The sequence below is a fragment of the Salvelinus alpinus genome, chromosome 27 (assembly GCF_045679555.1).
Source record: "Salvelinus alpinus chromosome 27, SLU_Salpinus.1, whole genome shotgun sequence".
NCBI classification, from domain to species: domain Eukaryota; kingdom Metazoa; phylum Chordata; class Actinopteri; order Salmoniformes; family Salmonidae; genus Salvelinus; species Salvelinus alpinus.
The window spans coordinates 22,152,694-22,165,152 of NC_092112.1; the positions used below are offsets into that span (position 1 = coordinate 22,152,694).

A 12,459-nucleotide genomic window follows, 5' to 3' on the forward strand; every position below is an offset into this window, starting at 1 on the left:
AAATTCCAGAAAAAGGGTAGTGAATGTAGTGTACTAATTCAACTCAAACATGCTGATTATCAGTCTTTTCACCAATTTCCATTACATCTATACACTTGTTAGATGGATATAGTCATACACATGTATACAGTAGCAAGAGCACTACAATAAAATCAAGACCTTTATTTTTTTTAAAATAAGTTACTCGCCTCAATTTACAGTATAAAACAATTTATTTGCAAGACTGAAAAAAAAAAAACATTTGTTAGCCAGCCAACAATATTTTAACACGGGTATTTTCAAAGGTTGTCTAATGATAAGACTTACTGAGGGAGTCAACTGTGTAAAAAACCTGATCAAGTTGTTCAGTATCCTTTATGCAATTAAAAAAAAAAAAGAAAAAAAAAAAAAGCTCCGCTACTAATCATATGTTCAACATGATGCAGATTGAAGACACTTGTCAAATGTGACAAAAAGGCAGCTGGTTGGATGTCTGATCAATGCTCACGTTGTACAACATGATTAGGCAAATATCTGTACACAAAGTAGATGGATGGCTTTCAAACATTAGTGTATGCAACCTAACAAAGGGATGTGATTATATACAAAAGTTAGACTTCCTATCCCATCGAACAAAGAAAGGGACACTTTAAAGCTTGAAAAACATTGATGTTTTTCTGGTGTTCAAGCTTTTACAAAAGTAACATTTTCCTAAACTATAATACAACCAGTAACTACATTATCTGAAGAAGCACACCGCAAATTCAGTTCAGCCTAGATGAAAGCAAGGCTTGTTCATTCAGGCTCATTACATGAGATTATTTAACATGCAGAGTTTGACTGTTCGCAGTGTCAGACAAATAGCACGCAGCACCTATAATAAAACTACATGTGCTCTGCTGTTGCCCTTGTGCATATTTAGTAGGGTCGGGACGATACCAGTATCGCGATACTCGTATTGTGGCAAGAAAACAAAACCCTAATGTTGGAAACAAACATTATGGTGTCATCCAGAGTCACATGTACATTTACTTTCCAAGCTATAGCACACAATACTTTACATAGAGTAGATGTTTTAAGTAACAAAGAGTTGTCTGCTTCGTGTTGTCATTTTTGCCATGGGAAAAAATTGTGCGATACTGGTACTTTCACAGTCTTAATTTTTAGTGGGTGAACAAGCCCTTCTTTCATCAATGAAGTTTTCCTATTTACAGTACAAACAGGGCAGTTGAATCCTCTGTATGGAGGTAGTTAACCAGTGGTGTAAAGTACTTAAGTAGTACTTCAAAGTATTTTTACTTAAGTCGATTTTTTGCTTATCTGTACTTTACTATTTTTGACAACTTTTACTTCACTACATTCCCTAACTAAAATAATGTACTTTTTTACTCCACACATTTTCCCTGACACCCAAAACCATTTTGAATGCTTAGCAGGACAGGAAAATGGTCCAATTCACACTTATCAAGAGAACATCCCTGGTCATCCCTACTGCCGCTGATCTGGCGGAATCACTAAACATAAATGCTTCGTTTGTAAATTATGTCAGTGTTGGAGTGTGTTCCTGGCTATCCGTAAATAAATAAAAATACAAGAATATGGTGCCGTGTGGCTTGCTTAATAAGGAATTTGAAATGTATACTTTTGATACTTAAATTACATTTACTTTTGATAAATAAGCATATTTAAAACCAAATACTTACTTTTACTCAAGTAGTATTTTACTGGGTGACTCACTTTTATTTGAGTCATTTTCTAATTAACATATCTTTACTTTTACTCAAGTATGACAATTCAGTACATTTTTTCACCACTGTAGTTAACCAACTCTTTAAAATAAATTCTGAAAATAACCACCTTCCTGGAATGCCTGACTATTTATGCCAGGGGGTTACGCCTGAAAACATTCTCTTAAAACCAATCCAAATCAAAACAGGATTAAAACATGTCTATTCCAGCATAAAGCTGCATTAACCACACAACTGTACATTAGCATCAAGCTCCTCTGAGCCACTTCAAACTTAGACAAAGTGCAAAAGACATAATTACATTTCATTTCAGGATGAAGAGTCCCCTGGGAAATCTCAACATCTTCAGTCATTTAAAATGGCATATTCTTTGGGGATATGGGGGAAGGTGACAGGTTAATGTAAAAAAGTCCAAGCAAGTGATTTGAGTTCTCTTTTGATCATCTTCTCCTGTAGCAGTTCTGGGAGATATGCTGCTTTAAGGCTGGAATATCATTGGACCATTGAGTTGACCTTACCATCACTTCCATTGGCAGCTTCCTGGTGTAACCCCCACATACAGTAAGTAGCAGGTCAGTCTTCATAGTTACAGGTCAGGATCGGCCTCGACCTCTTTTCCCTGCTAGTCAGGTAACAAAAGGATGCAATTAGAAGATAGACCACAACAGAAGACCACATAACATCTACACACATGTAACTACAGAAAATGGGCTACTGCACACTAAAGACAAAAACTCTTGTAAGCATTCATCGACTTCCACACCTTTCAACGTCACATGCAACAAGTCTATGCCTTTAGGAAAAGGTCAAGCAGAACAGTGGCTTTGCTGTGTTCTTTAAAAGGAGACAAGTTAAGTAGTTGGGATGTGGAAAGATTAGGGGTTATGGCCAAACTACAAGCTCTACAGACAGACAGTCCATGCATGACAATTATTTCCCACCATTACTCAATTAGGAATTTGAGAAACATGCAAGATCAGTGTTAAGGCTACCAATGACTATATAGATCTTCCTAAGACACGAAAAGCTTCACAAATTGTGCTTTCTTAATAGCCGAAGGTACAGATTTGAAGTGGCCACCAGAGAAAGATTTCACACTTGTTTTCAGGGCATGTCTTTAATGAAAATCCATTTAAATTTTGGCTACAAAAAAAAGTGAAATCAAAGTGACAATGTTTGAGATATGGCGTTTCATTTTTTTTTTATGCTCTAATGGGGTATGTCTCTACACATACGTAACACTTGAATTGTGGAAAGATGCCGACTGCTGAACTAGGTGATAAATTTGATGGCATGCAAAAGTGACGTTGCAGCATGTGGCTAACATAGGCAAACCTTTAGTCCTTCTCTTCCACAAGGAGCCTTAAATTTGAAGGCAATTTAAAAAGAGAATTTGCCAAAACATGAATTTGCAACACAATTTGAAGTTTTGTACACTTGTGTGTGTATGTTTATTAAAGCAGACAAACAGCAAAGAATACAAGCCAAAATGTAAAGGCAAAAAATAGGACTAGTCCCTTTTTCTTTTTTTACAAGACAAGCTATTTCCTAGAATTACCTTGTGTAACATACAAATTGTAATTTCATTTGTTTTTAAAAGCGAGGCTTCATATTTAAGAGACATAAGCGTTGTTGCTGTTAGCTACTTAAGACATGGAGATCAGAATTGCTAAAAACATACATAATACTACTATAGCCAAATAGAGAGCTGGAGCACATGACTGCAAATTTAAAATGTCAAAACAGTATGGAAATCACAATCAACTTTATAAAAAATGTACCAGTTCGCCAGAAGCAGGTGGGATTGTATCTACGGTTCAAATCCAAGCGGATTATTATATACAAAACTTGCCAGATGTTACCAAATTGGAAAAAATGGAGGTGACCGTATGGATTTACGACTAATCAGATCAAGCCTCTAAAAAAAAAGGATTTGAAATCATAGCCCTAAAGTTCTACTTCCACTGTTGCCCAAAAGAATCCTGATAAAACTCCTGGTTGTCAGATTTGTAACCATAGTTACCAGAACGATCACCACCTTGGAGCGGTTGCTGAGCAATGGGTTGAGAGCCCCAGTTCTGATTATTGGTCTGGCGCCGCTTGGAATCTGGCTGGTTGTACCCATCAGCTTTGCGCTTTCCTCCTACATTTCCACCGCGGCCACCCCTTGCACCACGTACCCCGCCGCGGCCTCTCTGCTGCACACCTCCTCTGGCACCTCGTACACCTCCTCTGCTTGATCCTGGACCACCACGCGGTGAGAAGCCACCTCTGCCCCTGAAAGCGCCTGCACCGCCTCGGCCTCTGGCTGGAGATGGCCCCCAGGCACTTCTGCCCCCTCTTCCTCTAGCGGGAGCCTGATAGTCATCATAGCCGTAGTAGGGGTCCTCGTATCCGTCACGGTAATTGTGGTAGTCATAACCATAATAATCGTAGTAATCCTCGTAGCCATAATAGTCAGGGGGGTAAGCATACCCTCCCCTACCACCACCTCTACCCCTTCCGCCTCTTGTGGGAGGGGGCAACTGAGGGGGGCCGTAGTTGTAATAATAATCATCATACCTATGTGGGAAAGACAAGCAGAACAATGCAAAAATGTTCAAGGCACTATACACATATGGACTCATTACTGTTCTTATGGGATTAGAACTTAGAATTGGTCATGCAACTATTTCAATTTGGGCTTTGAAAAGTGGAGCCTTTTGTAAAGAGGTGTAACATTTGGGAAGACTTCTTACATGTTTGTTTTGGCTGCTTGTCTCTGAGCTTTGCGTTCTTTCCTCTTCTGATCGGGGGGCTTTGCAAAGACTATGTCAATGTGCTCTCCCTCTAGATCTTTGCCATTCATTTCAGCCAATGCCTGTGGAGATGGTGGCAAACTACAGTCATCATACAATTACACACCTATGCACCGTCATGTACTTACAGCAGTGTATTCTCATTATATTATCACTCAACGGCAGTACCTTGACTGCACTGTCTCTCTCATCAAAGTGAATGAACGCGTAATCTTTCAGCTTTTTCACTCGCTCCAGTCTACCAAACTGGCCGAAGGATTTTTCCAGTATTTCTTCCGTAACACTGTTCGCAAGGTTTCGAACAAACAAAACTTTGACCTGTGGATTGAAATGCATGAAAGGAAACGTGTTATGAATTACATGGTTTCCACAAAGACGTCAGTGTGATCTCCACCCAGTTAAAGACTAGCTGTTGTATTTTGTTAAATGCAAGACTTGAGGTTGATCAATTTTCAACTGCAAGCCTATGAAGCAAGACTTCAGGTGGGAAACCAATCAATGTACATCCCCTGTCCTTCAACAGAGGGATTTTTATACCCGAGATAAAGTTAAATAGGCAACATTCAGAAACCCTGGCGTCGTCCCATATGACACCCTATATAGTGCACAACTTCTACGCAGGTCCAATGGCCCCTAGTCAAAAGTAGTGCACTATATAAGGAATAGGGTATCATTAGGGACACACACTCATTTATCCAGTGTTTCATCACTTTGTAATAATCAGATCACCTACCTTGGCCATGACCTCCGAATCGGGTTCCTCGATGGGGTCTGCCCATTCCACAGTAACCACGTTCCCCCAGACTTTCACCTTGCCACTCATCAGCCTGCGTCTGGCCTGAGCAGCAGTTTTGTGGTCCTCGTATTCCAAAAAGCAAAAACCTCTGTTCTTCTTTTTGTCATCCGGCTGATGGTACAGTATGACATCATTAAGACCCTCTGTTGGAAAAAGAAAAAGTCAGTTCAGGTTTGAAATGCATTAAATATCACATTCTCATAGCTAAAGCAAATCTGCTCTTGATGTAGTTAGCTACAACCAGAAGACATGTCATTAATTTAATAAAATGAAGAGCCCTAATCTCACCCATCAGCAAAGATGTTTCTTACCTGTGACTTTAGCAAACTCCTCAACCATCTGCTCTTTCGTTTTACTCTTGGGGATGGAGCCGACGAACAGCCTGTTATTGGCAACAGATATACACACTCCAATGTGCTTGCCGGGGCGTATTTCATGATTATTACACTACGGAAAGAGAGGAACTCGTCAACCAGGGTGACAAGCATAAATATGAAACCACCATGGCACAGAAAGTTCATATTTTCAAATTGATTAAACCGATGAAGCCTGAAAACAAATTTGAGGAATACCATAGAGCAAGGTTCTCCAACCTTTTCTAGCATGAGCTACTTAAAAAAAGAAATGTGGCTTTTAAATAGGCACATTTTCCACCCTCCCCCGCAACTCTTCCCAAGGTCCTTATGTACAAGAGAAAGTAGTGCACTGCGTTTTCGGTAAATATACCAGGTAAAATAATGGTTAATAAACAAAGATTTTTTTCTCTCTCCAAATTATGTTGAATATTTCCCTAAATTATGTTCTCAATTAAATTTTTCCTGGTTTTAGATTTGTTTTGAAATAAAAAATGCAATTGTTCAACAACAAAAAAAACTACGAAATTGGATGTTCTGAGTCCATGACAATGCTTAAATCACACCTGAAGACCATTTTTATAAGTCTGGAAGAAAATGAAGCCATTTCAATTTTTTGTGTAATTCTACCTTTAATTGTGCATCTGGCAGGTGAGGAATGTGCCATCTGATGTGCCGGTCTAGCGATGGTTCTGTACTGCTGCTGCTCAAATTTCGTGGCAACGTTTCCAGTTAACAAATAATAGATACAAATAATATACTTCTGCCAGGTTAGCCTACTTTGCAGTTAACATTTAATTGAGACGGCTTTGGGGAAAGCATTTCTGTCAACCCACAAGACTTATCACATCAACTAGCTACACACGGAGCGATAGAAATACGTGCACCACACAGACAGGGGCAATATTGCTGCAAATTAACTGGCAGATTGTGTTAGATTTAGCTTTTTAAGCCAATAGTGGCTAACCAGGGGTTGAGATAATGTCAATGTTGGGTTGATTAGATCGTAGCGGATACTGGTGAGATTTGTTTATCAGTTTGCAGTGGAACATATGGAAATTGCATGTACTTTCAGAATTGTTTGGCGAGCTACTCATATGTGGGCTGCGAGTTACTGGTAGGTCGCGATCGACCTGTTGGAGATCCCTGCTGTAGAGGATGCCATAACTGGAGTGTCAAGGTTAGGGTTGCAAAATTCCCCGGTATTCCTGAAATCCCAGTTGGAGGATTCCTGGAATCAGGAGCAAATAATTATGAAATGCGGAATCCTACAATCAGGATTTCTGGAAAACCAGGGAATTTATTGAAAGTACCTGGAATTTTGCAACCCTCTCAAGGCACGAAGACACACTCACCAGGTTTACTGCCTCTGAGGCAGCCTCTTTAGTGCAGAAAGTGACAAAGGCGTACCCCCTGTTCAGGCCACTAAGGGGATCCATCATTAGACGTAGATCCCAGATAGGTCCCGCCTTCTCAAAGAGCGGCACCAGCTCGTCCTCAAACAAGTCTCGAGGAATTTTCCCAACAAATATCTGGAAAGGGAGGGAACATGTCATGAAGAAACATCTGCGAGCAGATGCGAAAGTGCTCGGTTCTGGAAATGAATACACAAAATATTTATGGAACTTAATAGGTTCTTTTTTTATTATTACACTTTAGTGTTTTAAGTTTAAGCCCAGTCAGATCTTAGTAGTAAGCTCTCAGTCTCTCCAGAACTACAAATGTCATCATTAGGACAAACAGCAATTTGTAGATGTTTGATGGTCTCATTCATGTGCGTTTGTTCACTGAAAGGTAAAGACCTTACCTCTGTTCCAATAGTGGGTTGAGCACCTGAATACACAGACTCTGGAGGGGGGCCTCCATACTTGCGCTGACCCGTTGTCACATCAAGTGTATAGCTGGTTCTATCAAGCAGAGCCTGACAATCAAAATAAATAGATTAAATGTTGCAACTACACAAAAACAATGCTTGATTGTCACAAATAACCAAAATATTCAGCTATACAAAAAAAATCTATGATCACAGCCTAAATTGACAGACTTTATGAACCTTGGTATAATACTCTGACAAGCTAAGTGGAGTCTAGATCAAGTCTGCCAACAAATGCCCAACTATTACAATATGCCAAGGCAGTGGGAAGAGATTGGAACAGAAATATTTCATTTCTACAAAGAGCATGGAAAGTAAACTTCCTGGTATTGACATACCTTTATTTTTGCCTCATCTGGTCCCTTTGTGGAATCTGAAACTTTGGTCCCTTGCTTCTCCCTCTGTCTGTAAGTCTTCATTACTCCACAGAGAAATGCACTTTTGTTCTGCATGGGAAAATTTTAGCTTTTAGGTCCTCCCAGCGTTTCACTAAATCAGAAAATCATCCTCAACCAAGAGTAATGCTGCCCCACTTACTTGCACGTGCGACAGATCACTTTCCTTAAACTGAAGCAGGACTTGCAGAGCACCTTCTTCATTAAATTCTTTCAACGCTTCAATAGCCCTTTCATCTAGGTCACTGTGTGCTACCAGTCCTGTAGATGAGACATTCCAAATATAACAATTTTGTTCACCAAAGACATCACAATAAGACATGGCATTATGTCCAATCAAATCTTAGCGGTAAAACATCACAGCAATGTTGAGTTGCTCCAGGATTTGAGTAATAGATATCATGTGAACAATCAACACAAAGTAGTCAATATTGCTAGAAAAAGTTGGGTTAGTAGTGAAAACATGAACAAGGATAACAGAAACATAAGGAAATTAACAAGCATGCAGCTTATCAAAAGAGGTGAAGAATATCTCACTATCTGCACTAGAGGTCGGCCGATTAATCGGAATGGCCGATTAATTAGGGCCGATTTCAAGTCTTCATAACAATCGGAAATCTGTATTTTTTAACACCTTTATTTAACTAGGCAAGTCAGTTAAGAACACATTCTTATTTTCAATGACGGCCTAGGAACGGTGGGTTAACTGCCTTGTTCAGGGGCAGAACGACAGATGTTTACCTTGTCCGCTCAGGGATTCAATTTTGCAACCTTACAGTTAACTAGTCCAACGCTCTAACCACCTGCCTTACATTGCACTCCACGAGGAGCCTGCCTGTTACGCAAATGCAGTAAGAAGCAAAGGTAAGTTGCTAGCTACCATTAAACTTATCTTATTAAAAACAATCAATCAATCATAATCACTAGTTAACTACACATGGTTGATGATATTACTAGTTTATCTAGCGTGTCCTGCGTTGCATATAATCGATGCGGTGCGCATTCACGAAAAAGGGCTGTCGTTGCTCCAACGTGTACCTAACCATAAACATCAATGCCTTTCTTAAAATCAATACACAAGTATATATTTTTAAACCTGCATATTTAGTTAATATTGCCTGCTAACATTAATTTATTTTAACTAGGGAAATTGTGTCACTTCTCTTGCAACAGAGCCAGGGTATATGCAGCAGTTTGGGCCGCCTGGCTCATTGCGAACTGTGTGAAGACTATTTCTTCCTAACAAAGACAGCCAACTTCGCCAAACGGGGGATGATTTAACAAAAGCGCAGTCGCGAAAAAAGCACAATCGTTGCAGAACTGTACCTAACCTTAAACATCAATGCCTTTCTTAAAATCAATACACAGAAGTATATATTTTTAAACCTGCATGTTTAGCTAAAAGAAATCCAGGTTAGCAGGCAATATTAACCAGGTGAAATTCTGTCACTTCTCTTGCGTTCATTGCACGCAGAGTCAGGGTATATGCAACAGTTTGGGCCGCCTGGCTCTTTGCGAACTAATTTGCCAGAATTTTACGTAATTATGACATAACATTGAAGGTTGTGCAATGTAACAGGAATATTTAGACTTATGGATGCCACCCGTTAGATAAAATACAGAACGGTTCCGTATTTCACTGAAAGAATAAACGTTTTGTTTTCGAGAAGATAGTTTCCAGATTCGACCATATTAATGACCTAATGCTTGTATTTCTGTGTGTTATGTTATAATTAAGTCTATGATTTGATAGAGCAGTCTGACTGAGCGATGGTAGGCACCAGCAGGCTCGTAAGCATTCATTCAAACAGCACTTTTGTTCATTTTGCCAGCAGCTATTGCGCTGTTTATCAACTCCCGAGATTAGGCTGGTGTAACCGATGTGAAATGACTAGCTAGTTAGCGGGGTGGGGTGCACGTTAATAGCGTTTCAAACGTCACTCGCTCTGAGGCTTGGAGTAGTTGTTCCCCTTGCTCTGCATGGGTAACGCTGCTTCGAGGCCTATAAGAACATCCAATAGTCAAAGGTATATGAAATACAAATCGTATAGAGAGAAATAGTCCTATAATAACTACAACCGTAAACTTATTACCTGGGAATATTGAACTCATGTTAAAAGGAACCCAGCGTTCATATGTTCTCATGTTCTGAGCAAGGAACTTAAACTTTAGCTTTCTTACATGGCACATATTGCACTTTTACGTTCTTCTCCAACACTTTGTTTTTGCATTATTTAAACCAAATAGAACATTATTTATTTGACGCTAAAATGATTTTATTGATGTACTGTATTATATTAAGTTAAAATAAGTGTTCATTCAGTATTGTTGTAATTGTCATTATTACAAATAAATAAATAAAAATCTGCAGATTAATCGGTATCTGCCTTTTTTGGTCCTCCAATAATCGGTCGACCTCTAATCTGCACCCACAAGCAAGTATCACACTGTAAAACCCAGGTCAGTCAGCTGTACTTGTACAAGTAAATACAGATGTCTTAAGGGCCCTGTTATGCTTTTCTTTATATTATAATTAGCATGTCCACATTGTGCTTCTGGGGGACAACACTTGTCCCAGTCCAGGCAGCTGGTGCCATTGTTCCTGCATATGCCATGGCCCCAGATTCCCCCTGAGACCATATCAAGACAACCCTCCCCCATCCACTCCAGTTTCTCAGTTTCAAAATGTATACTAAACCACAATAGGCTTCCATCCATATTAAGCAACAGCTTCTCTACTCTGTCCAAACACAATTCATTAAAATTCCCACTCAGAATTACAGCTTTTTGGTATGGTGAGGATAGCTTTGTTTGTACCCATTTTGTAAAGAAATCTGACAAAGTTACTGTGGTAAATACAAACTGTTAATAGATAGAAATAAAAAGGCAAACAATTACTGTAGTTGCGCTCACCTGCTACGTAAATTGCATCTAATTTTTCAGCAATTTTCTGTGGTAAACCAGCGTCTAATAAAGTCTGGAAATGGTCTGAATGTTTAACTTCTGCTGCAGTTGTGTCCACTGTAGTTGTGTCCATTGGTTCTTCTGTACCATTTCCATTTACTTGATCAGTCACCATGTCTCCAGACATCTGTGTAATGCAATGAGTCAAATAAATTAGACGGGGAAATGTAGTATAGCAACAACCCTTTTATGATCATGCGAATCATTAAACTCCTGCAACGAAGATAAATATTTTACGATGGTCTTGTTTTAAGCAAACAGTGCCTTAAATAATTAAGTCCAGAGGTACCAGACTTTATACTGAACTTCGGAAATTAAGATAACCGTTAAATATAACTAACGTTAGCTACAGTAAGTAGTTGACATTTGGATGCGTTTTTGGACTCATTTAGGAACCAGAAAACTAGCGTTACACGTGTTTTGTGCGCACTGACGGCACTGCTGTAGACTTGTTTAGCAATGCATTGTGAAGTAACGTTAGCTAGTAAACTAATACCACAGATATAACTAAACCTCATTGTTCTACAATTAACGTATTTGCTAATACATTAGCTAATGTTAACCCCTTCAGGAATTTGTCTGAAATATTTGCCCCCTGTTCGCTAGTAACATTAGTGAAACTGCCATACTACTCCGTGGCCCCGGCCTGGTGTCCAGCCGCCAAATAACTAGCTAGTTAGCTATCTAGCTAACGACATTAGCTCTGGAATCCATTTTCAAAATGCCGGGTAGGAGTAGCTAGTTAGCTAACGTTATCCACGTTACACATTGTTTGAAAACACTGCAAGAACAAACATCTTCACCTATCCCTAGCTTGACTAGTTGGCACGTCATGCAAATATTTACCATTTGATAGTTCACTAAGGTGCACGGTGCTGATTTTGTCTGATTTCAGGGTGTTACAAAAAAAAAAGAAAAAAAATCTACGATTCCCGGCGTAGGTCGGGTTTTCACTCCTGTCCCGATAATGTAAAATGGCGGCTAGTTGACGCCGCGAGTGCTTCTACATCTATGGGGTTTCTGCAGCTGCAAACCACGGGCTGGTGCATTTTGACGATGTAGAGTAGACTCGAAAAGGGAGAGGGCCAACTCGGTGGAAAATCTGTCTCCCTCCAGCAGATGGCGATTTGTCGTTCTTTCGCCAACCAAAGCGAGGAGTTTTTGTATGGTCAGTAGTGTCGAAATTGGTCAACAAGCAAATGAATGGCTTATTTGTAACGTGAAGTTTACTTGATCGAATATACGTTTTGTAATGTTTAAGTTCTTACGAGTGTACTGATATACACTATATATGCAAAAGTAGGACACCCCTTCAAATTAGTGGATTCTGCTTTTTCAATCACACCCATTGATGATAGGCGTATAAAATCGAGCACATAGCCATGCAATCTCCATAGACAAACACTGGCAGTAGAATGGCCTTACTAAAGAGCTCAGTGACTTTCAACGTGGTACTGTCATAGGATGCCACCTTTTCAAGAAGTCAGCTGGTCAAATGTCTGCTCTGGTCAACTGTAAGTGTTGTTATTGTGAAGTGAAAACCTTTAGGAGCA

The 12,459-nt window shown here is 39.6% G+C and overlaps 1 protein-coding gene across 6 annotated transcripts; it reads right to left on the reverse strand.

Annotated features, from left to right (window-relative positions):
* Positions 1-160: 160 nt before the first annotated feature.
* On the reverse strand, positions 161-11,923 carry LOC139556165 (heterogeneous nuclear ribonucleoprotein Q-like). 6 transcript variants are annotated; one of them, XM_071369752.1, is made up of 12 exons: positions 11,753-11,907; positions 10,856-11,033; positions 8,085-8,203; positions 7,886-7,993; positions 7,482-7,595; positions 7,030-7,206; positions 5,633-5,768; positions 5,259-5,464; positions 4,694-4,843; positions 4,466-4,587; positions 3,908-4,289; positions 161-2,346 (listed from the first exon to the last, which is right to left on the reverse strand). In XM_071369752.1, exons 1-12 carry the CDS (start codon positions 11,753-11,755, stop codon positions 2,314-2,316), a joined length of 1,728 nt encoding a protein of 575 aa, XP_071225853.1. In that variant the 5' UTR covers positions 11,756-11,907; the 3' UTR covers positions 161-2,313. The 6 variants fall into 6 exon arrangements, with proteins under 6 accessions (XP_071225853.1, XP_071225852.1, XP_071225850.1 ...); XM_071369751.1 differs by having other exon boundaries at positions 161-2,349; XM_071369749.1 differs by having other exon boundaries at positions 3,751-4,289.
* Positions 11,924-12,459: the final 536 nt, after the last annotated feature.

Coding starts and splice junctions, on each gene's coding strand:
- LOC139556165 (XM_071369747.1), bottom strand. Junction 7,596..7,885: donor CAGATGAGGCAAAAATAAAG/GTATGTCAATAC, acceptor TTTGATTGTCAG/GCTCTGCTTGATAGAACCAG. Junction 4,588..4,693: donor AGAGAGACAGTGCAGTCAAG/GTACTGCCGTTG, acceptor CCATCTCCACAG/GCATTGGCTGAAATGAATGG.